We start from the raw sequence: 26,736 nt of genomic DNA, 5'->3' as shown, positions 1-26,736 counted from the left end.
AATACACTACTCATAAATCTGAGCTAGAGAGGAATATAGACTATTTGATTTGATTGCAAAGATGTGAACAAACCAAAGCTTTTCAGACAAAAAAGCCTATGACAGGAGCCCCGTTTCTCCCTGCTGAGATGCTGTAAGCGTTCCTTTCCAGTGCCCTCCTGACTGGGCTGAACCTTCCATGGTCCCGGTTTTCCTTGGGCGCCTGTACACGTTCCTTCCTCCTCTGGCAGTTCCCTTCTTCAGGGTGATCTCTGCTGCTTTCTAAATACTGCCATCTCCCAAGAAAACAGATTAATTAGCTTCAAGGAGTCCCTTCTGTGACTCATTTTAAAAGGAAAGATGATAAGTAAAGAAATGGAGGTGCTGAGGCCCGAAAGATAGTATACAGTGGGTGGGGCTCTTGCCTTCCTTGAGGCAGACCTGGGTTTGATCCCTGGCACTGCCTATGGTCCCTTGAAGTAACCCAAGACTGATCCCATTTCAGCACTGACTCCTTTCTTGTAACTGACTTTTCTTTGGCATGCTAAACCAGTGGTCAGTGGCTTTTTTAGAAAAAAAAAAAAAGGAAGATTTTAAGCTTGCGGGGCTAGAGAGATAAGATATAGAAACTAAGGTTCTTGCCTTGTATATTGTATATCTTGCCAGGTTTGATCCTTGACAACCCAAATGGTTCTCCCAAGGCTATTAGGAGTGATTCCTGTGCTGAGAATCAGGAGTAAGCCCTAAGCATAGTGGGTGGGGTGTGGCCCTACACACCCTCTCCCCCCAAAAAAGAGTTTTTAAGCTTTCCCAACCTGCTGATCCCATTTCAGTAGTGACTTCTTTCTTGTAACTGATTTCTGCTGGTTTCTGTTCTAGCGACTCAGCTCCGGTTTCCTTGTGTGTAAATAGCTCTAGAGATTATGTGAATATATCAACTTCTCGAATGGCTCTGTTGTGAGGCGCAGATCACTTTTTTTAATGCCCCGTGTTGCATTTCGTAGGGTTTTCACATCACAGAATATTCTTATTCAAGAACCATTTAAAATTATAAAGATCCCGTTTAGCTCACAGTCTACACAAAAATCAGCTGTAGACCAGATTTGATGATAGACCTACCCGGGTCTGAGATTGTGATGGAGGGGCCCCATGAAGCATCTTTAATTTCCTTTCTTTGGGCTCCAGCAAAAGCAGTAATGTTCTGCAATTCTAAGCACATAAATACCACCCTAACTTAATGAACCAGAGTGTGGTTTTACCTAAAACCTCATGCTCTGAGGAAAATGTTGAATGATTATTGAGTGACCAGCATGCTGTGTGCTTTAAGCAGAGTCAGACCTTTGTCCAGTTTGTCTATTATAGGAAAATACCATAGTGGGTGCCTTATAACAGCATGTATTTATCGCTCACAGTTTTGAAATCAGAGTGCCAATTAATCAAGCGCTCTCGTCCTGCTCTCTTCTTATTGACTCCTCACATAATGGAAGGGTGAGAAGATTCTGCTTTTCTGAGAGTGCTCAGTCCATCCTGGGGCTCCACCCTCGGGACCTAATCACCTCCCAAAGCCCTACTTTTATGATCATTGAACCCCTTTGGGGTTTAAGATTTTTTAAGATTTGAATAAGTGGATTTACATGGAGGGCCATAAAAATGCACCTTCTATAAAGGAATATTGGCTCTCCAACACTTGTTCATTAGGCAGTGCTCTGTGCTTCGCTCATTGCCACAGTGAACTTGGAAGCCTGCAGTGCTAATTTCCATGGGACTTGATTTTTTTTTTTTTTTGGAATCACTGTGAGATACAGTTACAAAGCTTTCATGTTTGAGTTTCAGTCATACAGTGATCAAAAACCCATCCCTCATCCTCATCCAGTGTACATTTTCCACCATGAATGTCCCCAGTATCCCCCCATCCCACCCCTCCCCTACATCTGTAGCATTGTCCTCCTGTTGTTCATAGATTTGCTCGAGTGGACACCAGTAATGTCTCCATTGTGAGACTTGTTACTGTTTTTGGCATATCAAATACGCCATGGTTACTTGCCAGGCTTTCCCATGAGGGCGGGATACTATCAGTAGCTTGCCAGGCTCTCTGAGAGGGGCAGAGGAATCGAACCCAGGTCGGCCATATGCAAGGCAAATGCCCTACCTGCTGTGCTATCACTCCAGCCCCCTCCCCTCCATCCTCCTACATCTATGGCAGACAGTTTCCCTCTAAATTGAGTCACAGTGAGATACAAGTTACAAGGTTGGTCATGATTTGGTTTCAATTGTATAATGTTCCAAGATCCATCCCTTCACTGTTGTACATTTCTCACCACCAATGTCCCTAGTCTCTCTCCCTCCCTCCCTCCCTCCCTCCCTCCCTCCCTCCCTCCCTCCCTCCCTCCCTCCCACCCTCCCTCCTCTCTCTCTCCCTCTCTCTCCCCGCTCTCTCCCTCTCCCTCTCTTTCTCCCTCCCCCCCCCATTTTGGTTTGCAATACACAGACTGAAAGGTTATCATGTATATCCCTTTATCTACTTTCAGCTTCAGTTCTTGTCCTGAGTGATTATTTCTAACTATTATTGTCTTATTGGTCCCTTCTCTATCCTAATTGTCCTCTGCTCACCCCCCATACTTGTGGCAAGCTTCCAACCATTGACCAGTCCTCCTGGCCCTCATTTTCCATGGAACTTGATTTTGCTGGAATTTGAATACTTTTCTATGTTTAATCAGCAATAGAAGCAAGTGATGCCTGGTGTATGATGCCTCAGGCTGGAAAATCACACATGGGAGATGTTGGTGACCCAGACTTCTCTGACCACTCAGTGCCTGCCAGCAGTGTCTCCAGTGAAGAGTTTGTCCCTGTGGGCTCCTCCCTGCAGAGTGTGAGGGTGTTTGCTCTCTGAATCTGAGGTCAGAGTTAGTCATTTTACTCATAGCAAATTTTTCTTTCAGGTGCATGCTCCGAGTCCTGGACTCCTTTGGCACTGAGCCTGAGTTTAACCATGCGAACTATGCCCAGTCGAAAGGCCATAAAACCCCATGGGGCAAGTGGAATCTGAACCCACAGCAGTTTTATACAATGTTCCGTGAGTATTCTGCTTTAGCCTCTGCTTTCCAGAACTCCACCAAATGTAGATAAGAAAGGAAAGTAGGCCGTCACAGTATTTAGGTCGTCCACAGGGCCCTTAGCTGGAGAAATGTGTGCCATTGAACCTTGTCCTTGGGAATAAATGGATCTTTTTTTAAAATTCGAATCGAAAGGTCATGTGAGCTTTTCTTTTTTTTTTTGTTCAAAGGAACTTAGAAATATTCTGGAGAAAAATGTTCAATATTGAGTTATTTCTATGACTGTTTGGGAAAAGTCTTTGGGTAGAGTTTGGATTGGCAAGTACTAAATATGTTTCATGCCACGCCATGCAAATGCTATTTAAACCAATCCTAGCTTCTGTTTGCTTTGTTTTTAATTTTTTTGTTGTTGTTGTTTTCAGGCCAGCCCAGTGATGTTCAAGCTAACTTTTTGCTCTGTGCTCAGGGGTCACTCTCGGCAACGTTCAGGGGGTCATGTGGTAACAGGGATTGAACCCTAGCCTCCTGCATACTAAGCATGAGCTCAGCCTTTGAGCTTCCTCTCTGGTCTGATTCTAGCTTCTTCGACTATTGGTCACTGCATGTATGGGGATGGGGAGAGGCTCATGAAATAATTGGACAGTCAAAGGTTTCGGAACACACAAAGACCAAACATTTTTTGAAAATCAACTGCTCAGTACAGTGGTCTTCAAATACCTATCCACGGTTCCCTGCTGGTCTACAGGTATAGAAAGGTGGAAAATCTCTGGTATAACTCCATTTATTATGACTCCAGGCCCATGAACTAGCATGTGGCACGTCCGCTATCCACAGGTGTAAGAGGATTGAAGAACACTGGCATCATGAACCTATTTTTGGCAGCACTCACTCATGTTGTATTTCTTGCCACTGCTCTAGATCAGTAGTTTTTAACCAATTTTCACATGTGTGGAGCAGTCCTGGTCCACAGACCATCATTTGGAAATCACTGCGCTAGATTATCAAGGACAGTGGAACCTTAATGGGCTTGCACCCCTCCTGATGTTGAAACCCTTTTTAGGAAAGCAACATACTTTATAAAGGAAAAAGCGGTTGGCCTTTCAAAAATGGGACTCTTTCAAATTCGTTGCATATTTTGCTGACTTAAACACTGCACCCAGAACAAAGTCTGACTCATGTGGTGTTGCTGCTTCCAGAGGGATTATTTAATGAGGTGATGTAGATGAGGCGCTAGATCCCTAATAGACAGTGAGCTTGCTGACCCCAACTTTAGGCTATTCAGATTTTTCTGTATCCATAAGGGTTTTTTTTTTATCCCACACAGTCATCATTTCCTATGGCTGCCATCCATTTGACCTACCCCCAGTCTCATTTATTAGCAACAAAGGATGGTGGAGCCAAATGCCAAATCTGATAGATTTTATTCCAAAAATATTTTGTATAGTTCGATTCCTCCACCCCTCTCGGAGAGCCCGGCAAGCTACCGAGAGTATTCGATATGCCAAACACAGTAACAACAAAGTCTCCAATGGAGACGTTACTGGGCCCGCTCGAGCAAATCGACGATCAACGGGAGGGCCTTTACCTTTTACCTTATTGACAAAAAAGAGTGGTGATGAGGTTAAGTCCTGTTCTGGAAGTGAAAGCTTCCATGAGATAATTCAATGAGTTTGATTTGATGTTCACTCTAGAGAATTCCCATGTGTTTAAAGGATCAGATGGTTTTAATCCAAGGTGTTCATCCTCCTATCATCTTTGAGGTGACCTACATTCCATCCCTGGCATCCCAGGTTCCAGGACTGATCCCAGGGCCAGGAGCAAGCCCTGAGCTTTACAAGGTGTGACCCCAAAACCAAATAAATAATCTGCTTAATTTAGGGCTGAAGAGGTAGCCCAGGGAAATAATCCTTGCCTTCCATATGCTGGCCCAGATTTTATCCCTGGCACTAGATATGGTCCCCTGAGAAATGCCAAAAGTGATCCCTGAGCTCAGAACCAGGAATAAGCCTTGAGAACAGCTGGGTATTGGTCCCCCCAAAAAACTCCCCAGAAATTTTGAAATCTGCCTGTTTTTAATTCACGTCCCCAACAACAGGTGAAGAATGGATAGAGAAATTGTGGTGTATATGCACAATGGAATACTGTTTAGCTTGCTTAATGAAGTGAGTCAAAAAGTAAAAGATAAAGAATAAATAATTTTGCTGTTGTGAGAAATATGAAGAAATAAAGAAAAGGAATAGACCATTCCAATGTAACCAACTCAGACATGATCAGAAGAACAGAATTAGAGAGTTTAGAAGGGACCTTGGGATAATGGTGGCAGCATCTCTGGCAGTGGAATTGGTGTAATAGCTCTGCAGATGTAAAAGAATAATATTGTAAGCTATGATATGTCAATTAAAAATCAGTCAAAATAAAACATATTACAAAAATCTTGTAATTGAACATATTTTAAAGTAGTTAAGTCAGAGATCTGTGAGGATATTCTATATGCATAGTAAATATTATTTTCATAATCATCATCATCAATTGTTGGAACTATATGTCCTGCTATTGCAACCTGTCTCTGAGACACAATTCAGGAAAGAAGCTAATATCAGGCACATTAGGCGACAGATGGCTTGTCACCGTGGTATGAGGTGTGATTGGAGCTAGCTTCTGGTTTGACTTTATTCCTTTGAGGGACTAGATGAAATAGTAAAAACGTTCCTAGAAGTTATCTGTACCTTATGTCAAATGAAGCAAAATGTTAGATGGATAAAATGACTGAAATTGCTTGAATGGCATGGATACATGCGCATCGGCAGTTGGTGTTTCTTTTACCTGGGGAATGAAAGGTGGGGAATTTTCCGGAATGTAAAAAGATCTCATTTTAGCAAGGTAGAGTTCTGTTTTTCATGGACAAAGGATTTTAACTGTGTATTGCTAGACTGAATTGAAGAAATTCGCTAATGGAGATGTAACTAGAGATGAAACTATTGATCTATTCTTATTAAGTGTGAAAAGGGTTAAGTTAAATTCAGCAGGATTTAGAGGGGAAAATGGGTACATTAAACTGCCTTTTAAAAAAGAACCTTTGTGAGGCCAGAGCGATAGCACAGCAGGTAGGGCATTTGCCTTGCATGCGACTGACCCGGGTTCAATCCCCCGCATCCCATATGTCCCCGAGCACCGCCAGGAATAATTCCTGAGTGCAAAGCCAAGAGGAACCCCTGAGCATTGCTGGGTGTGACCCAAAAAGCAAAATAAATAAATAAATAAAATAAAAAAGAACCTTTGTAGCAAAACAACAATTAATAAATAGTGCGTTAAGAAAATCTTATACTTGATATCACCATTGTGTTTTTAAAAATTGAAAAAAAATCCCAATCCAATAGGAAAAAGAACGAGCAAAAGCTATTAATATTTCAGAGGAAAATAAATGTATCGCCTCAAACACATAGCTATGTTAACCTCACTCACACGAAGAGAAATACATTTTAAAACTGCATCAAGACTCCATGTCCCATGTGTCAAGTTGGCAAAAACCCTACAATCTGTTGGCATAGCTGTTCTGATGCTGAGCCTTAGGAAATAAGACATTGCCTACCTTAGTGCTAAGAATGCAGCACAGAATGCAGCACAGAATGCAGCACTTCAACCCTGGGGTAGGGCATTTGTCTCAGGCTAGTAAAACTGCCTGTGCCTCTTTCCTTGGAGCTGATCATCTCTATGAATTTATCTCAAACATTGGTGAACTGAGATACAAACAACTCAACGTGGGCAGAAAGCTATTTATTATGACAATGTTTTTAATAGGAAAAGACTGGGAATAACACATAGGTTCATGATAGGGACTGAGTGAATAATGAAATCATCAGATGAGGGAAGTGTCACTTAACAGCCCTAAGTGATGGGGGTGGTTCTTCTCTGCTCTAGATGGAGACTTCTAGGATAAATTCAGTGATGAAAGGCAACTGTGTAGGGCCATATGGAGAAGTCAATCCTTTCCATATAAGAAGCATGTGATATGGGGCTAGAGAGAGATGGCACAGGTGCTTGCCTTGCATGCAGCAACCCAGGCTAGGTCCCAGCATCCCATATAGTCTCCTGAGTCCCACCAGGAGTGATCCCTGAGCACAGAGTTAGGAGTTAGCTCTGAGAATATCCAGGTGTGGCCCAAAACCAAAATGAAACAAAAACAAAAGCTGTGTGGTAGAATAAAGCATGTATATGTTAGTGTTTATGAGTCTGCATCTGCCTCTATTTTCAAAAGAAATATTAAAGGAACAAATAGCAAGTCAATAAAAATGAATACCACTGCAGAGAAGGGTATTTGGAGTCAGGTAGGAAATAAAAATATACTTTTATTAAATTCTGGAACCGTGTAATTATATTTCACGTAATGTAAATAGAAACATCAAAAAGAACACATTCACTGCAAACAGATTTAAAAAGAAACCAAACCTGGTGATATATCAGGTTGGTGAAAATCTCTCACCAATAATAATTATTATAGTAATATGGTATAATCTAATAAATGCATAAACTTACATATAATTTTATAATTAGAATTACATAACTATGTAAATATATTCTATAATTACATGTTATATAATTGCAGTATTTTGATGTTAAGGATTAAACTCAAGACCTCACACATGCTGAGCACGTTCTCTACCACTTAGTTTCATTTATGGATTCACCAATAATTATTTATACTGACTTTAAAATACAGTCTTTAGTCATGCTTTAATAGTGGAAAATTTACGTTACTATTATTTGAAATCTTTACAAGTGTAAAGTAACCGTGGGTTTCTGTATACAAGAAGAGAAAGGGCCTTATTATAAGTAACATTTATAATTTTGGGTTTGAATTAAAAATGTCATTATGAACTTAGTTTTTCAATTGACATGGAATTGTTTCTAGCTCTGTACTTTGTAAAGGACTAATTCTAATGGAAACCCAATCATAGTGAGTATCCTTAACATTTAGGTTAGGATTCCCTTGAATACCACTCCCACTAAAAGGAACCTCTTGTAATAGCTTCTTACAGATTGAGGGTAGGAAACATTCTAGAAGGGTCTCTTTTTTTATTGGCATAAAAAAAAGCAAAGAAGCAAAGAAACCATTGAGGTAGAACCAGAAGGACACAGGAGCCAAAGATGGGATAGTCTGAGCATGAACAGAGTAGAAACGACAGTGGATTGAAACCAAACCAGTGGAAAATAGTTCATGGTTCCAGAATGTTCATTCAAACAAGAAACATCCATAAAATCAATCAGTCACCTTTGTAAGTTTCCAGGTTACCACTTCATTACTCTGAGAAATAACAGGAAAGAATCCAGCTTTGATTTTGCCTCTCTAGGACAAATTGTATTTGAAGATAAATTGTTGATGAGAGAAAGTTGTTAATCATGAAAAAAAAAAAAACCAAGGAAGAAATGCAAAAGAACTAGAAAATGAGCATTTAAAACTACTGGTGAAATAACAGAACCAGCAAAGCAGGGATCGTCCGTGGTTTCTTAATTCATATATTCAGTTGATGGAAAACTTCCTTATGGATAAGACTGTCTTGGGTAAGGAAAATCAAACCAAAGTCAAACTACCTCTCCAGCCCTATCCATTTACATGGTAGTACAGGAGGTGGAGTGCTTGCCTTTTACATAGGGAACCAGGATTCAATTCCCGACATCCCACATGGTCCCTCTTGCAGTAATTCCTGAATGCAGAGCCAGGAGCAAGCTCTGAGCCTTGCTGGGTGTGGCCCCAAAACTGGACAAACAAACAAAAAAAAAAACATGAAAATGCATAGGTAAATGAAGCTGTTTGCAACCATAATCCTTTTGAATTGTGTCCGTGGCCAGTGATATAGTACAGTGGTACAGCGTAAGTTTTGCTTACATGAAGCCCAAGTTCAATTTCTGGCACCAGAAATACAAAGTATGTGAAATACACAGACTGAAGAAAACGAGACCCTAGACTCTAATTGAACCATTATTATCTTTACTTAGTTAAATTACTTTTGCATTTTCCTAGTGGGTCCATTTAATTTGAAGGTTTGGGGGGAGTAAAAAGACTATATTAGAGCGGCTAATCATTGGAGACATGCATGCAGACAAATTTTTAAAGGCAAAGAACACACATACGCTTCCAAGATAATATTAGTCACTGATAAAAAAGGGAATTCAGGTGCAACTGCTTCAGGCAGATCCATGTTCACTCGTCATTGCAATTAAATCCAAAATATCTGGAAATTTGCTTCCCCAACGGCTCTCCTTGGTACATTCGAGGTTGTTCTGAGAGCCTGGGCTGAATATCACGGTGGCCCAGGTTTCTTCTGGTTCAGCTCCTCCCCGCAGTGCCAGCTGCAGGCACAGATCACCTCTAGACCTCTGTCATTATTCTCTTTTCACGAGGACATTTTTATGTGGTTGTAACCTGCATCTAAAATTCTGTAGCTCATTTTAATACATTGTGATTGGAGTGATAGCACAGTGAGTAGGGCACGCGGCCTTGCACGCGGCCAACCCCTGGGTTCGATTTCTCTGATCCTCTCCAAGAGCCCAGCAAGCTACCGAGAGTATCTCACCCACACGGCAGAGCCCGGCAAGCTCTCTGTGATGTATTTTATATGCCAAAAACAGTAACAACAATTTTCACAATGGAGACGTTACTGGTGCCTGCTCAAGCAAATCGATGAACAATGGGAGGACAGTGACAGTGATTGTTTGGTCAAGATTCTATTTTATGTCTTTTTGGTCACAACCAGCAGTACTGTGGGCTTACTCCTGGCTCTACGCTTAGCTCACTCCTGGGAGTGCTCATGGGACTTTATAGGGTGTTGTGTGTCAAACTGGGGTCGGCTACATACAAGGCAAACACCATAATTTTTGTACTGTCTCAATAGCCCCACAAGTCCCTACCTTGAAAATCACCATTTCCCCAGCTGTTTCACACTCGAGCAATTGTTAGCTCCTATTTTGCATTTATTTGTATTTCTTTTGGAGTAGGTTTACTCTTTTATGTAGAAAATTAATTGCTGTTTTTCTGCTCTTGCCAGAACCTTGGTTTGACTTTCTACTTAGGCATTATTTCAGGTAGTTTCCTTTAGTTGGCCATGCCTTGTTATTCTAAACTCCTGAGGTCAGTCTTCTTTATTTTTATTCGTAAATATAAAAAAGAAATCTGCCCACACAGGAAAAAAGAGGGGGCATTTGCCATTGCTGTTTATGAAATTACAACCCTGACCTGCTCTGGAGTTCTCTGTCTTCAGGTAGTAGTAATTATCTACATGGCAACCTCTGTTGTACTCCCCACCTGGTTGATACAAAAACATCCACAAGAGGAAGACATTTTTATCTCACTGGGTTTTTCCCCCCATTTTTTCCCCCAAGATTATAGCCATAAGTAGGTTGTATTTCACATTCCTGGTGTCTGGCAAATTTCCGCTAACTTTTATTTTCATCCCCTCTTGAAATTTTGGTGACATTAATGATCAGATTAGCCATCATTTCCCATTCACAGAGCGTTTCCTTATTCTCTAAACAGAATCTATGTGTATATGCCTCCTCCATTTTTAAAATGTAATTCTCTTCTCCCCCATCTTCCTACTCTCCTCCCCTGCTTTATTTCCCTCTGTAATAGCATTAGTACCCAGCATTTGTAGTTCACTTGTTTTCCTAGTCCTTACTCAGGAATCTGAGCCAAGTATTAGTAGGGAAGTTGTCTGTTTTGCTTATTAGCAAAACTCCCAGAGCCTTGAAGAATGCCTGGCACAGAATTGGCTTTCAGAAAATATTTGTTGAGTAAATCACGATTGCTTGTTGCATTATTCTGCATGTGGAACAATGTAGGGAAGGGTTGTAGAAATTGAATATTCCAGAAGCTGTTTGAGGCCAGTGACCTCAGGCTGCTCTTTTTGTCTTCTGGTAGAACTTATTCTCCTGAGCTTTCTTGAGTTGAAGTCTGACTTGCTATCATTCTCATCAGCATTCTGACCCTGAGTCCCTCCTGGGATGGGAAGCTCAAGGCTACGTTTATTTGTATGATGAGGTTGGAAAAGTGGCAAACAAATCTACAATTTTGCCTGACAAAATAGGCTTTTAGTCTGTTCCCTTTCATGCAAATGAAACAAAACTGTTGGCTTCTCCTAAGGTTCAGTTGATTCGAGGGATAATTTTATTTGGAGGGCCTGACTAGCAAAGGTGCTAAGTCGGCCTGTTGGCCTTTAACTTGGAGGACTCTCTGCCTTTTATTTCTGTGTAGACCAACGGGTAATAAGCTCAGCCTTACAATCCCTGCAGTCTAAGTCTTAACCTTCAGGAATGATGTTCTCTAAGGATTCCATTCCCTTCTAAATTGCTTTTTGACACTTGAAATATTTACTCGAGTATGCTTCTGTCAACAGTTCAGGTACATATCTTTTCTACCCAGCTGTACATAATAGTTTCCCCAATCCCTGGAACTCTGGTTTCTTTCACCCCCTCAGCCTACACCATATGGGGGAAAAATCAATTTCAGTAAAATTCAAAGCATAACATCACTCACTAAGCTTTTAAAATGAGGTTATTTCTCAGGCAGCATCACTTTATTTTCAATTAGATTTTTCTCTGTTGTGTCAGTTTCATATCACTGGAATCATTATCAACATTGTGAGTTTTATGGTGACTTATATTCCTCTTTATTTTGTTACAGTACTTTTCAAGTATACCGAAGTAACATACCATTCATAATATCTAAAATAAATGTATATAGAAACCCTCAGCCTAGACTCCTCAATCTTATTAATCTTTTAATTCATGTGTGCCTTCTCTCCAAACAACTATTAATAAATCCCCCACCCACTCTTTTTCCTTCCTTTTTTTTTCTCTTTGAGGCCACAGCTGCCAGTGCTCAGGGCTTACTCCAGGCAGACTCAGAGAAACATATGGGGTGCCAGCGATCAAACCCTAGTAGGCTGTACCAAAGGCAAACTCCCTACCTGCTATATTATCATTCTGGCCCCCAATAAGCTGCTTTCATTAATGTGTAAAAGAATTCTTATCTCCTAGGTGGGACTTTAATATATTTACTTTATAGAAGTCATGGGCTGGAGTGATAGCACAGCAGATAAGGCATTTGTCTTGCATGCGGCCAACCCGGGTTTGATTTCTCCGTTCTTTCGGAGAGCCCGCAAGCTACTGAGAGTATCTTGTCCACACTGCAAAGACTGGCAAGCTACCCATGATGTATTCAATGCACCAAAAACAGTAACAGCAAGTCTCACAATGGAGATGTTACGATGCCTGCTCAAGCAAATTGATGAACAATGGGAGGACAGTGCTGTAGAAGTCACACCTGATACTCTAAGTGGCTACTCAGTGCTAAGAATCAAATTCAGGTTCTCCTTGTTAGGCATGTACTCTAGCCCCTTGAGCTGTATGCCCAACTCTTGGTATGATGTTACTAACTCAAGTTGTATACTGATAACCAAACCAATTGTGTTTTTTTTTCATCTACAACAGTGAATTATCTTGTTTACTTATATACCATCTGTCTCTCAATTGAACATAAGCTCAACAAAAGGAGTTTCATTCATGCTTGTCTTGTTCACTGGTATATCCTTAGTTATTACTTAGTTATTATTTGGCATTTAGCAGTGCTCAATAGATGTTCTGATGTTGATTGAGTTGCAGTACTTAGAAGCCTAATTTCAAAAGTTAATCATTTTAAAAGTTTGCCTCATTTGTTTCACATATTCCTAATATCAATTTGCTCGAGCAGGCCCAGTAACGTCTCCATTGGAGACTTTGTTGTTACTGTGTCTGGCATATCGAATACTCTCGGTAGCTTGCCGGGCTCTCTGAGAGGGGCGGAGGAATCGAACTCGGGTCGGCCATGTTGGCCGCTTGTAAGGCGAACGCCCTACCCGCTGTGCTATCGCTCCAGTCCTAATATCAACTCTGTCACTTACATACAACAAAATGTTGATGTGTCAGTGCAGTATGTATTTATTGACCATAATGTACCAGTTCTGAGCTGATTTCTGGAGTAGAATGGCAAGTTGCCTCACACACTGAGCTTTGGTTTTGAAGTTTGTGTCCCAGTTGTGTTGGTGAAAGTGGCTTAGACATAGCCACTGCTGCCCGGTAAGATAAGATCTAACTGTAAAGCCTGTCACAACAGTTCATTAACTATTCAATCCTGCATTCAAAAAGTATTGGCTTGAGCCAAAGAGATAGAGGTTGGCTATGTATAAGGCAAGAGTCTTAATCTCAACAAAAGGAGTTTCATTCATGCTTTTCTTGTTCATTGATATGTCTTTAGTTCCTTAGTTATTGCTAGGAACCAAAGGGTTAAAGCTCTTGCCTTATATGTAGCCAATCCCAGTTCTAATTCCAGCACCACATGTGGTCCACTGATCAACTCTGGAGAAACCCCTGAGCACAGATTCAGGAGTAGTCTGTGAGCAATGCCAGGTATGGCTTAACTCCATCCCGGCTTTCTCCCAACCAGTTTAGTAGCTGGAGCAGAATCCAGCTCCCCATCCAAATATTTGCTTAATTCCTATTGTCTGGGCTTTAAGAGCTCAGTCCTAGAGACACATTGATTCTGTTGGAGTGAAAACAGTGTGTAGTAATAACTCGTACTCATTGGTGTCTAAGAGAGTAGAGAAGGGGCACTGGTATCAGACTTAGGAAATAAGAAAGGTGATGGAATAGACTGCCATGTGCAGACCAGCACAAGAGCCTATGGAAACCGTTTCACTTACAAAGAGGGACCAGGAACAGAGGCATTCCTGAGGTGGTGGTCTGAAAGGAAGCTAGAACTGTAAGTGTGCTGGGCACTGCATCAGCCTGGACATGGTGAAGGTTTTCTTCAGGGCACTGCCCTTCATATAATGCTTTGGCAAGCAACCCAGAGGATGAATTGGAGTTAGAGAGCAGGGAGAAGCAGCAGCTAGGCCACAGCTGTGTGGAAACCACCTAGGAATCCACTGCAGAGATTATGAGGTGATATATTTGTTAGAGAACTGGGGACATGAACTAGATATTAATTTCATATGGTGAGGTGTGCTGGAATTGCTCCCAAATGGGTCTTATCCCTGGAAATGGTTGAGACTGCCTTTCCACAGGGCATGGAGACCTGGAGGTACTTTTCATTCGCTTCAGATTGCATGTTTGCCTACATCTGCATTGGGCTCGTTTGCAGGCCGAGCTCACATGCACACACAGATAACGCCCACAGCACTGCACACATCTCTACCCCTGCTTTAGTAGCTGGAGCAGAAAGACACTGATTTCAAATGTAGTTCTGACTACTCACAGAGCTACTATAATTGTCAGATTTGGAGTATAAATCTGTTTCTTGATTTTTTTTCTTAATTAAATAGGGGTTACACCATCCATGCTGGGCCTGGTTGGGCTGGCAACAGTGTTCTGCTGGGGGGTAAAGACATCCACCAGTGTCCTAAAGGAACATGTTGTGCCAGGAATCAAACTTAGGGCCTCTAGTCCTTGTGTTCTACCACTTGAGATATATCACCTCCGGCTTTTCTTGAGTCTTTGAGCCCCTGATTAGGGTGAGTCACCTGGATTGTGTCTTCATCCCTGGGTGAGGGTGGGGGTGGGGGCCATTGGAGAGAGGAGACTTGGGAACTTGGGATTCTCACTGTCCAATTACAGGAATAGAACAATTGAATGGTTTGGGGGAAGGGTGGTTAGTTCCACTAAGATGCTGGCAGAGCAGAACAATGGGGCCTCCCATCTGCAGAATGAGCTTTAACACAGAGGTATTGTGTTCCTTGAACACTCAGTGAGGAGTGCTGGCTATTAACTCAGAAGGAGTCCCATAGCACACTGTGTGAGGAGAAGAAGATCACAAAAGAGTAGGTATAGTAGGATTAGATTTTGATTTGAGGATGAAAAAAAAGTACAGAAATTCCAAAGAAAAGCCAACTAATAATGGTGATTTCTAGGTGGTGATGTGATGGAAGACATTTTCTTTCCTTTTTCCCTTTCTCTGTGAATAAAAGGTTTTTATACTACGGATATATTTCTGTGGTGATTAGGATACTACCCAGACCATTTCTGTTAGGGAAGAGAAAGCAGTTTTATTGCAGAAGTCTTGGCAAGAATGGTGAGGCTAGAACAAAGGAAATAAAAAGAGGAAAAGAGTTGATAAAAGTGGGGAGACTGACACCCCCTGATACTAGTGCTGGGAGAGGTATCTAGCTGACTCTGGGGTTTCTGCCTTGACAACCAGGTGGAATGTGGGGGGGGGCGGTAATGTTCAACATTATAGGGACAGCTGCAAGACAGGCTGTTCAAGAGATATTTGTGTTTATGCTTAGAAGCTAATAGGTTGAAAACTCATTCTCAGAGATGTATGCAGTTGAAAGGAGTAATTTGACTTAAATAAAAATTGAATTACACTGGAAAAGGACAGTCTTGCTGCTCCACAGATATAATGTATATCTCATTTATTAATTAAATAATCTCTCTGAGGACAGAAACTCATCATTATATTGAAATTCTTACTGTTGCACCTGCCTTAGAGAAGAGCTCTCTCAACACTTGCTAGTGAATGAATTATTCGAGCTCAACTGATTGTAGCTTTAATCTGCTCAGGACACTCATCAAGCTGATTTGTAATCTTTTATAAATAGGTGTTTCCAACATACTTAAAAGAATGCTTTTCTTAATGAGGGAGAAAAATGGACCTATCTTATTTTAAGGCCATTTTTAATTTTAGAAAATGTTCACTTTGTAACATATTTTTTAAGAAACAATTAGCTTTTTAGACATACAAAAGTGCAAGTCACTCAGGAAGCAAATGTAATACTGTGTGTGTGTGTGTGTTTGTTTGTTTGTTTCTGATTTTGCCCTGTGTGTTTTGGTCTACTTTATATCTGCATTATTTTCCTCTGAAGCATGTTTTTCCCTGTGATTCTTAGAGCCCAAAAACAAATGTCTTGGGCTGCAAGCCATATATCAATGCTTGCAGGAGCGGCTACTCTGCAACCATCTGATCTGGCTCTGAATCCTAAAGTTGGCCTTTCCCAGCTTGTCAGCCTGGGTGGCTCAGCTGGATCTGTTCATCTGTACACACACAGGCCAAAATGTAGCTGCCAGAGCAAAATGAAACAATCACTCTTGAACACCTAGCACTGCACCTAGCACCTAGTTCGAACTCAGATATCAACCATTTTTCAAACATCTCATTTGTTTATCTCCAGGACAAAGTGATTTCTAAAAGCAAGGGATTTCCCATGTCTTTTGTGATAGGATTTCTTTGATTTATCTTGAAGTATAAATATCTTCTCTCTCAACACAACTAAATCCTGTGTTTACTTCTGAAGGGAGAGCAAAAGACAAGGTGCGATCTCTACAGGAAGGTAATTGCAGAGCGTCATATGACTTTGATTTAGGATAAGCAACTTCGGGGATGCTTGTTTGTGCCCCGTCTGGCAGTTCAGGCAGCCAGCTGCTGCCCACTCTTCGGAGGCAACCTCTGCCCTGCTGAAGGTCAATTCTGAGTCCAGGAGTACCTGCAAGGCTGAGAAGCCGAGTGGCCACCTGCTCCCCACACCAAGGGTACTGCGACTGCATCAGTATGCCCCGCGTGTCTTTGTGCCCTTTGGAAGTGCCGCTTGTATTTCTCCTGAAATCTCACTCAGCATCTTTAAGCTGCGCTTAGAGCTTAGCAACGCCCATGTCCACACCTCAGAGTCCAAGTAAGAGGACTTGAAATAGTGTTTGGACAATAACTTCAGAAGAGCTTCGGCCCACATGATTTATTTTCTTTAGCAAGTCGAAGTTGAGTTAGCAGCCAACTGCAGGCACAAAGCACAGAGAACCCACACAGTTCCTTGTGAGGTTTCTGAATAAATCATCAACTTCTCCCCCCCCCCCCCTTACAATTCAAGCTGTAAACTAGGGGACTTTAAATCCAAAGTATATCCCTCTAGATTTACTTCTTGGGATGGCAGAAGAAGCTGGAAAATCATTTTTCTTTGATTATTCAATACTATAGTGTCACATGAAATAAAAGCTGTTCAGTTGTTTAGATGCTAAATTATTTCATTTATGTAAAAGAAGTGACCATACAGGAACTAGAGGAGCTGCAGAGGCAAATATATACAAATATAATAAACATATACAGCTTTGCCCGTCACATCGATTTTCTGAAGATAAAAAATTTGATCTCAGGATTTGGGGTCCGGGCTTGCAATTGTTGGTTTGTTTGTATTCTTTTTAGTATAAGTTTTACAAAGAGGTGTTTTTAAACTGCCTTATGGACATTTAGAATGCATGCAGGCTTCCTTCCCACCCCCAGCTCCATAAAAAGGGAGGAAAGGAGCCCCACTGCCTCTTGTTGGCAGTAGAATTTATTCAGTAATTTACTTCCCAGCCAACTGCAACCATTGCTTGCCTCTGGGCACTTGTTCAAAAACGCAGAAATGAAATAACAGATTGGCCAGACCGAACACAACTCCCCCGTCACCACCCTATTATCTCCTCTTTCTGTCACCCCCATTAGGCAAAAGCCTGGGGGACTAGAGGGTGATAACACCCGTATTTATATAGCTGGTTCATCTCCACAGCTCACAGACCCCTGCCAGCCTTCTCCCCCTCTTCTTCATGGCAGGTTGTGGGAGCCGGGTTTCAGGTGCTAAGGGCCTTGCTCCAGGCACACCCTGACCTGTCTTACAGGTCCTCTGAGGAGGTTGCTTGTCTGGGAAAGGGCTCCTGGGTGAGTCCCCAGAAGGACAAAGGAATCCCCTTCCTCCCATTGTTGACCATCCATCTGCCTAGAAAGATGGTGCGTTATAGTGGCTATGAGCCATGTTTCCATAAATTGTTTACAGCCCTGTCAAAGGCCAGAAGCAAGTAGTGGCTTCTTTTAGTATCAGGGAACCTCTGCTGGGGCCCCTCCTGAGACCGACCGTGGACTGAATGTTTCAGAGTAGGGTCTTCTGTTTCATTTTCTAATTGTGACCTGCTGATGAAATTCCTTTTAAAATGACAGGCACAGGGGCAGGAGAAGTAATAGAAGGGTTAAGACCCATGCTTTGCATGCAGCTGACCTATGTTTGATCCTGGTACCACCTATCGTCCCGTGTGTACCCTTAGGAGTGAGTCCTGAACACAACCAGGTGTGACCCCCCCCCCACACACACACGCACATACCCAAATTAAAATGAAATGACAAGTGCAAATATTTGAGAAGTCTTGTTCAGCTTTCCCAGATTTGATTGGTGTTAAAATACAGCGCTTTCAGAACCCCAGGGAGAAAACAGGTCTCGGGACCCAAGAGAAAATGGTCTGTCTTTTTGAACCATCTGTCCTATAGTTTGGATATTATGACACTTGGCGGGGGGGAGAAGTATGAAGGGGTTACACCCTACTGAACATCCCTTTTTATTCTGCCTTCATTCTATTCATCTGACCAGCATACCTCCAAAATAAATATGTCTTTAGTGATTCTTAGTAGAGGTGCAAGGTTGGGGTGATGTTGTTTATCTTTACCCAAATGCCCTTTCTCCCAACTGGATGAACGGATGCCTACCACCAGCAAACCCCTCACCCCCCCTCCACCCCTTGTGCTTCTCAAGGTACACTGATTTGGCCCTGCTGCCTCCAGATTCCTGCCCATTAGCTAGGAGAATTCAGAGGACGGCATTTCTGTCTGTAGCCTTGTGCTGAGGACCCAGGAAGAAGAGTATGGAGAGTAATGTAGTTTTTTTAGGCAGAGGTGTTTCAGGTTAATCAAAACTGGAGAGAATTATTCACTTGTGAAGGCTTAGCTAGTGGACTGTGCAAGCATGCACCCCCCTTCAGCCCTCGCGGATAAGAAAAGAACAGGGCAAAATGGAAACATGTAATGATGTGTGAGATGGTGTGCATTAAATCTGTAATTGTTTCTTCTTGCTGATTTGAGCCTAACAGTCTTGTCTTTCCCTTTCTATATCAGCTCATACCCCAGACAACAGCTTTCTGGGGTTTGTGGTTGAGCAGCACCTGAACTCCAGTGACATCCACCACATCAATGAGATCAAAAGGCAGAACCAGTCTCTGGTGTATGGCAAAGTGGATAGCTTCTGGAAGGTGAGTGCATCTGCACGCATGTCTGTCTCTGAAAAGAAGCTTGTTGGGTAATTTAATTTAACTTTGATCCAGAGAGCAATCAAACCTAGTGCCCAGGGCTTTAATGGAATCTGCTTAGGAGTAAACAAGAATATGCAAGGATTAGGTTGCTTGTTAGCTGGGCTGTACCTGCTCATCCAGACAGAGGCTGCACTACAAAGAGTCCTTCACGCTTTGCATGTGGAAGGTGGCATGTCACCACTTCCTTCAGGACCTGGCTTGTTTCTGAGACTCACAGACCCTCCTGGGAAAAGCATTGCAAACAGACGCTTGGCCAAGTGATCTCTGCATCTCCTCCTGGGGAACTGAAGGGAGGCTGCTCCCATTGCCTAAGGGGGCACAGTGCTCTTCACATCCTCTTACCTGGGGTCAGTGCCCGCAGTGGACAGTGCCCAGCTTGCTGGCAAAGGGGCATGTCTGCCAGAGCTGCTATAAATTTTATTTATGTAGTTCTTGATGACAATAGCATTCTTGGGCTGGAGAAATGGTACAGGAATTTAGGTGCTTGCCTTGCATGTGCCTGACCCTGATTCAATCCCCAGCACCAAATATGGTCCTTCAGCACCACCAGTAGTGATCCCTGAGCACAGTGCCAGAAGTAAGTCCTGAATACAGCTGGATATAACCCAATCACAAAAATAGAAACAAGCATGCATGGTGGCATGCTGAGCTGGATTTTTTAAAAAGTCTTGGGTAGTGTGGGGGAACCCTTGGGCCTTTCAAGATGAAGTCCAGAGTTCCTCTAGGGAGGGTGTAACAGAGAAGCCACCAGATATGGATGTAGACTCAAGATGGGAAGTTTGTTTAGTGGATTGGATGATCCTAGTATGGAAATGTGATTTTGGGGGGGGGGCAGGTAGTGGGGGGAGGGCTTTCAGTATTAGTTTAGGTTAGACTCCCCAAGCAGTAGTTCAGGGGTCCCTATGGTCCCTCTTGCCAGTCTCCAGCCAATAGGGCCAAACAGGTCAATGTTCAGGCTTAGTGAGAGCGGGAGGCCTTGTGTGCGGGGAATGGAAATCAGGTCCTTGTTCATGAAAGAAATGCACCTCTGAAACCTGAATGCTCTCCTGGACTAAAAAAAATAAATAAATAAATAAATAAATAAAAAATAAAAAAAACAAGGGTGTGTATATAACAGGAAGCAGTCTCTAGGGCTCCAGAACATCCTTCCTCCTAAAGACTTCCCAGAAAGCACAGTAACTCTAATTTCATGTTCTCATGTCTCCTTCACTGAGCATGTTTAAAAGTCCATTGGTGAGAGCCACAGTTGTCATCCAGGGCAAGAATTCCCGCTGGCGGTTTTCTGACCTCATGTTCAGCTGCCTCTTTAGTTCTAAAATGATAACTCTGCTGAGGGACAATTAAATTAGTCTGCTTCCAGGAAGCTGACTTAATCCCAAACAATGGTCTTGGCTTTAAACAGTTAGAATTTTGTCTCAGTTTAGTATATAGTTTTGGAGGTGCGGTTCTCCACCCCCTCCCCCACTACCCTCGTTTTCGTCATGCTTCAGGGATGCTTGGCAAAGTCTGAAAAATTGGGGGTTGTCAAAACTGAGAAAAAGTGCCTCTGGCATCTGTGTAAAGAGGTTCGGGTACTGCTGAGCGCCTTCCTGCCCAGGAAAGAACGACAACAGGAACCACCTGGCACAAATGTCAGTTAAACTACAGTTGAGAAATGTGGGCTGGTAATAAAATTTATTCCCCACAAAGATTGTTCTGTACTTTCTTCTCTAAGGAAAAAGAAAATCGATTATTATAGATAATAAATGGTTACTTAAGATGATCTCATAAATCGATCCGTCTTTGCTACCCCTGTCGCTGTATGCCCTGGGTTCATCTTTGAGTCTTTAGCTGGACTTGAGATACAGAGTTGGGGGTTGTTCTTAGCTTGTTTTTTGCTAGGGTGGGAATGAATAGATTGTGGCGTGGGTTAGAGCAAGATTCAGGCTCTTAAACAAACTAACAACTCACTTCTTTGTTCTGCACCTGCATGAAAGGAAGAGTTGGCGTGTTTGTAGACTGTTCTAGAAAGGATTTTCCTTCTGGCTTTTGCCTGGACACCTCTGGTAGCTTTTTCAGTTCTGTATAAAATAAAATAGTGAATTGGTCCTGAAAGCTTTGTGGTCACTTCCATTGGAGGGATAGAAAATAACGCTCCCACTAGGAGGACAGTTTCCTAGACACCATCCTCAATCCCTGGAGTGTTATCCACAATGACTCTCATGATGTGGAGAACGATTCAGAAGCGCTTCTGAGTTCTGAAGTGCTAAAAGGCCACAGATGACCCATCCTGCCTCATCCTGCATGTCACGCAAAGATAACACCCTACTTAGAAACAGTGTGTTAACATTAGTTTTGGTCTGAGTACCAAAATTCTGAGGGGTTATTTCATTTCTGTGTTCTCATTATAAGCCAGCATTCTTCAGTGAGGCGGGCCCCCCAGTGATTGAAAATGCTGGATAGTCATTCAAGACAGCTCCAACTTTTGAGGAAATTACATTCTGCGAAAGTTCTACTTCTTTTTCCAAACCTCCCCTGATGGAGAAACTAGGCCTGGGCAGGTTGGGGAGCCTGTGGAGGGCCTGGCACTGAGTCATTGGTCTCTCAGGGAATAAAGACTTCCTGTTTGCTCTTGTCAGACAGCCAGCTGTTACTTTACTGTCATTGGTGCCTCAGTCTAGTCATCTCCCACCTCACCTCTTACTCCACTCACTTGGAGACCTTTGCTACTTTGGCTCCCTGGTGCCTGGCCCCTTGGAATGTGTCAGACTATGTAGGGTGCGGTAGCTGAGAGGAGGTGAGAAGCACACTGCCTGCTTATCATCTGCTGTCTGGTTTGTGCCGGCAGGACCTGCTGGGCTGCCTAGCCTGGCAGTAAGTCAAGGGCACAGACTCTCAGAGCCGGATAACTGGGTTTCAGTTCTGCAGCTGCCACCAGCTGCCTGATCTTGGGCAAGTGACTTCACTTGGCCACGTTTTCCATGAGGTAATGGTAGTAGGTTTCTGCTGTGATGAAATGATTTAATACATGTGAAGTGTTAAGAAAAGGGTTCAGCACACAGGAAACCTAAATAAATATTTGTTCCTATTATTAGTATCGCTGTTGGCGCCAGATAGGAAGAGTACTGAGAATTGATGGGGCAAATGCTGACCAGATATATTCCCATTCCAATGATTAAATTATGTCAGTGGTTGATAAGTTCCGGCCCGTGGGCCAAATCTATTTTATAAAGCTTTATTGGCACACAGCTTGCCTGTTTTTTTTTTTTAAATTTGTGACTCCTTTTGCCTTTCGTTGGCAGAGTTATGATAGAGACTAGATAATTAGCAGGATCTAAAATAGTTACTTTATGGCCCATTATAGTAAAATTTCTTCCACCCTTTTTTAGATACATAAACATTTAAAAATTTATGTTTTAAATGATGAAGCCGATAGATAAATACTCCATGATTAATTAAATATTAATACGTATGGCCTTTAAAAATCTTTTCTTCTGCACGCAGAGCATGAGTCCCGCACCTGATATCTCAGTAGACACTCAGCCTGAAAGGGCATCCTATGCAAGTGTGGTATTCACGGTCATCACTGAGGAGGTGAAGGCTTAGTCCTTCTGAGGAGGTGAAGGTAGCTGTTGCTCTCCTCACCCATTCTGGTTTATGAAGGAGGACCTGACTCAAGAGATGGTGTGATTTGACTAATGTCCCCCAGCATCTGACCTAACAAGTCCAAAGCAAGAGTCTCGGCTTCTGACCTCCCCTCCAGGAAACGTGCACCCCTACAGTCAGTGACTGGAAGAGTTGTTTCCTCACCCCTACCCTGAGGGCAGTTCCGTGTTGGGTTCCTGATTCAGAAAGTAATAAGGTCTCCACAGGCCCTGGGCCCCTGGGAAAATACTGGCCTGAAGGTAAAATGAGGTTCCTGGTTGCTCACACACAAATAGGAAAGTCATGAGCAGATGCCACAAAGAATGAATAGGTCTTATTTGGGCAATTCAAACTGGTTTTGATTCCCAACCCCCAGGGCCTCGCTTGACCCAGCAGAACCTGCTGGAAGCACCCAGTCAGCCATCCTGAGCTGAGTTTGGAAAACTCCATTTTATCTAGCGATCAAAGGTGGTGGGATTTGAAAGCCTCTCCTGAAATGACACATAGTTCCACACCCGGAGGCCTAAGAAGGGCTTCCCAGAATATGATGAAACTGTTTCCTTCTTTCCCTCCCAAATTTCATGCCCTTCTTAATCCATTCTCCACACAGCAAAAGCCAGCAAGATATTTTTTTTTAGAAGTACATTGATTTTTGTTCCTCCTTTTCTCACAACCCCCCTCCCCCCAACCCCCCTTGATTTTGAGCACTTTGTCTTGATGGTGAAATCCTGAGTGGATAGAGTAGTTTAACTGGCTTTGTTCTGGGAGCAAACTGCATCAGCCCAGTACCTACTACTTTCCTCAGCTTCCTAGCTTCTGTTTCATGGAGTCCCATGCTTGTGGGTGCTAGCCTTCTGTGATAGCTGCTTTCTTCCCTGGCTTACTCCACCTCTAGCATAATGATCCTTTTGATTCAATCTTGCACCCATTTGAGGGAGGGAGTTGGGGAGTGTGGTGGGAGTACTTTTTTTTTTCCCCCTCTGGGCATTGTTCTGTGCTCTCTAGTGTCAGTGAACTGGGAAGAAAAAGGCTCTGAAGGAAGGAGAAGCCGAAAGATACTGTGCAAATTCACTTCACTACACGTGGACTTAAAAAGGTTTTCAAACCGTTGGTGCAGTTCACTAGGATATTGCTCAGGACTGCAAGCCTTTCTTTAAAGGCTTGGCCCTGAGCCAGCACAACTGTCATCTTTGTGATTTGGGGTGGGAACCTCCAGATGAGTTTTATTTGTGTGACTAAAAGTGTAGGCATAAAAAAAAAACGAACTGTTGATATATAGGACAACAGGGTTGATCTGAAAATAATTATACTGAATAATTATGCAAAAAATCAGTCAACAGAGTTCATACTCTGTGGATCTATTTATGTAAAAACTCTAGACTATGCAAACTAATCAGTAGTGACAAAACATAGTTGGGTTGTCAGAGGAGGGCCAAAAGAGAGAGAAGTAGTTTTGTAGTTGGTCTTGGTGATGGAGCTGGGTTCATGATATTCATGGTATAGCCATGTGAGTTTTAATTAAGTGAGGTTATTGGGGCTGGAGCGATAGCACAGCGGGTAGGGCGTTCGCCTTACAAGCGGCCAACATGGTCGACCCAAGTTCGATTCTTCCGCCCCCTCGGAGAGCCCGGCAAGCTACCGAGAGTATTCGATATGCCAGACACAGTAACAACAAAGTCTCCAATGGAGACGTTACTGGGCCCGCTCGAGCAAATCGACGATCAACCGGAGGGCCTTTTATTGGGCTGGGAATGTGAGTCAGTGGGTTCAGTCCCTATCACTATAGAATCTCTGTAAGCATTTATATGCCAGCTTCAATAAAGCTGTTGTAATGTTGTAAACTTTTGTGGTCTAAGTACAGCCTGTATCCTGTCTGTATAGCCTTCAAACTATACAAAAAGATACACAATTTTTTTACCCTTTAAAAGTTGTAAAATATAAAAGTTTTAAAAAACCAAAACATGCCATAATAGCTTTCAGTCTGATCACAAAATCTAAATTATTATCTGGCTCTTTATAGGAAGCTGGCTAACCCCTGAATGATACCAGTAAGCATTCATCTGTGTTCTTTGAAGTCTGGGGAGTGTCTGTGGGAAGGGGGGGCACATGTTGTGGGCCCCACGTACTCACTAGCTTTGCTCCTCTGTGGCATAGAATTGGATTCCAGTAAGCTTGCATGGCAGAGAGGTTCAGCCTCTCTCAACAACCAACAATAAATCTCAAAAGTCTCTAAACCAGGTGACCTCGGAGTCTGAGATACAATCCCCTTCCGAAGCTATGCAATTATCTGGCTGACTCATTTCATTGACTCGGGCTTACTTTAAATTAATAGAGAATTGGAAATGAGAGTAGTTTGTAGAAATGCCATTTTATTTTGTAATTGGAATTAACTGTTCTTTGTATATGGTTTTAATGGACTGCCAGACACCTTTGTAATTAAAGAGGGTGCTGAAATACCTGGAAAGAACACATTTTTATAAGTAGGTTAAACCCTGTCATCCTGTTTGTTCTGTAATCTATTTGGTCACACTTTTCTTCTTGGTTAATGTAGAAATATATCAGCTATATGGAAATTTACCTTAAGTTATATGGCTGTGTATTTGAAATAGTGAGATTGGAATCAGTGTTTTTGGTTTTTGTTTGGCTTGGGGGGCACATCCAGAGGTGCTCAGGGCTGACTCTTGGCTCTGCTTCAGGGTCACTCCTGGCTCTGCTTCGGGAACCATATGTAGTGTTGGGGGATCAAACTTGGATCAGCTGCCCGCAAGGCAAGGGCCTTACCCCTTGTACTATCTCTCTGGCCCCTGGAATTAGTTATTAGTTAACTTTCTTTAAAGGCTAAAGTGATCACAGCTCTCACTTCTGGTTCCAATCAGAAATGTATTCCTATGTCTTTGCTAGTTTATTCTCCTTGGGGGATTTGTCCTCTGGAAAATACTTAGTTGTAATCCCTTGGATTCGATTCCTCCACCCCTCTTGGAGAGCCCAGCAAGCTACCGAGAGCATTACGCCCACACGGCAGAGCCTGACAAGCTCCCCATGACGTATTTGATATGCCAAAAACAGTAACAAGTCTCACAATGGAGACATTACTGGTGCCAGCTCGAGCAAATTGATGAACAACAGGAGGACAGTGCTACAGTGAAACCACACTTGGCAGGAGAGCCTGCTTCTGCTCAGAGAGGAAGTGGATGTTGGGTAGAGATAGTGTCCTCCAGTACATCCTGCAAACCGGCTTCAGTGCCCTGGGCACCTTTGTCTGACTCAGCACCTGGTATCTGACATGTACAACCGTCCATAGCACAGAATCTTTTCCCAAATTCAAGTGCAGGTGGCAGAGAACAGTAGGGTACTAGAACAGAGAAGAAAAACCACCATGCCTTCTACTATTTATATGTGAATGCTGTCATTCTCTATCTGTCCCTCTTCTTCTGACTCATTTCACTCAGCATGATACTCTCCATGTCCATCCATTTATAGGCAAATCTCAGACTTTATTCCTTCTAATAGCTGCATAGTATTCCAATGTGTAGATGTACCATGATTTCTTTATCCATTTGTCTGTTCTTGGGCACTCAGGTTGTTTCCAGATCTGGCTATTGTAACTAGTGCTGCAGTGAAAATAGAAGTGCAGATGGTGTTTCTACTGTGTGTTTTTGGGCCCCCTGGGTATATACCGAGAAGTGGTTTTGTTGGGTCAGATGGGAGCTCGATTTCTAGTTTTTTGAGGAACATCCATATTTTTTTCCAAAAAGGCTGGACCAGTTGGTATTCCCACCAGCAATGAATGAGAGTCCCTTTCTCCCCACATCCATGCCAGCACTGGTTGCTCTTGTTCTTTTGGATATGTACCAGTCTCTGTAGTGTGAGATGATATGTCATTGTTTTAATAGCCAGGGTAAACAGGGGCTAGGAGGACCAGGGGCTAGGAGGACTGTCAGTGTTGAAA

The 26,736-nt window shown here is 42.7% G+C and overlaps 1 protein-coding gene across 2 annotated transcripts in view; it reads left to right on the top strand.

Annotated features, from left to right (window-relative positions):
* Positions 1–26,736, top strand: part of MGAT5 (alpha-1,6-mannosylglycoprotein 6-beta-N-acetylglucosaminyltransferase) — a 318,860-nt gene that overhangs the window by 204,007 nt on the left and 88,117 nt on the right. For both annotated transcript variants that reach the window (XM_056117604.1, XM_056117605.1), the window contains exons 10-11: positions 2,919–3,052; positions 18,970–19,103. In XM_056117604.1, coding sequence (XP_055973579.1) covers positions 2,919–3,052; positions 18,970–19,103 — 268 coding nt within the window. The remainder of the gene's footprint in view (positions 1–2,918; positions 3,053–18,969; positions 19,104–26,736) is intronic.

Source organism: Sorex fumeus, unplaced genomic scaffold (genome assembly GCF_029834395.1).
Source record: "Sorex fumeus unplaced genomic scaffold, SorFum_2.1 ptg000035l, whole genome shotgun sequence".
NCBI lineage: Eukaryota > Metazoa > Chordata > Mammalia > Eulipotyphla > Soricidae > Sorex > Sorex fumeus.
Note: the sequence above shows the minus strand (reverse complement) of the source record. Positions and strands in the feature narration are given on the sequence as shown.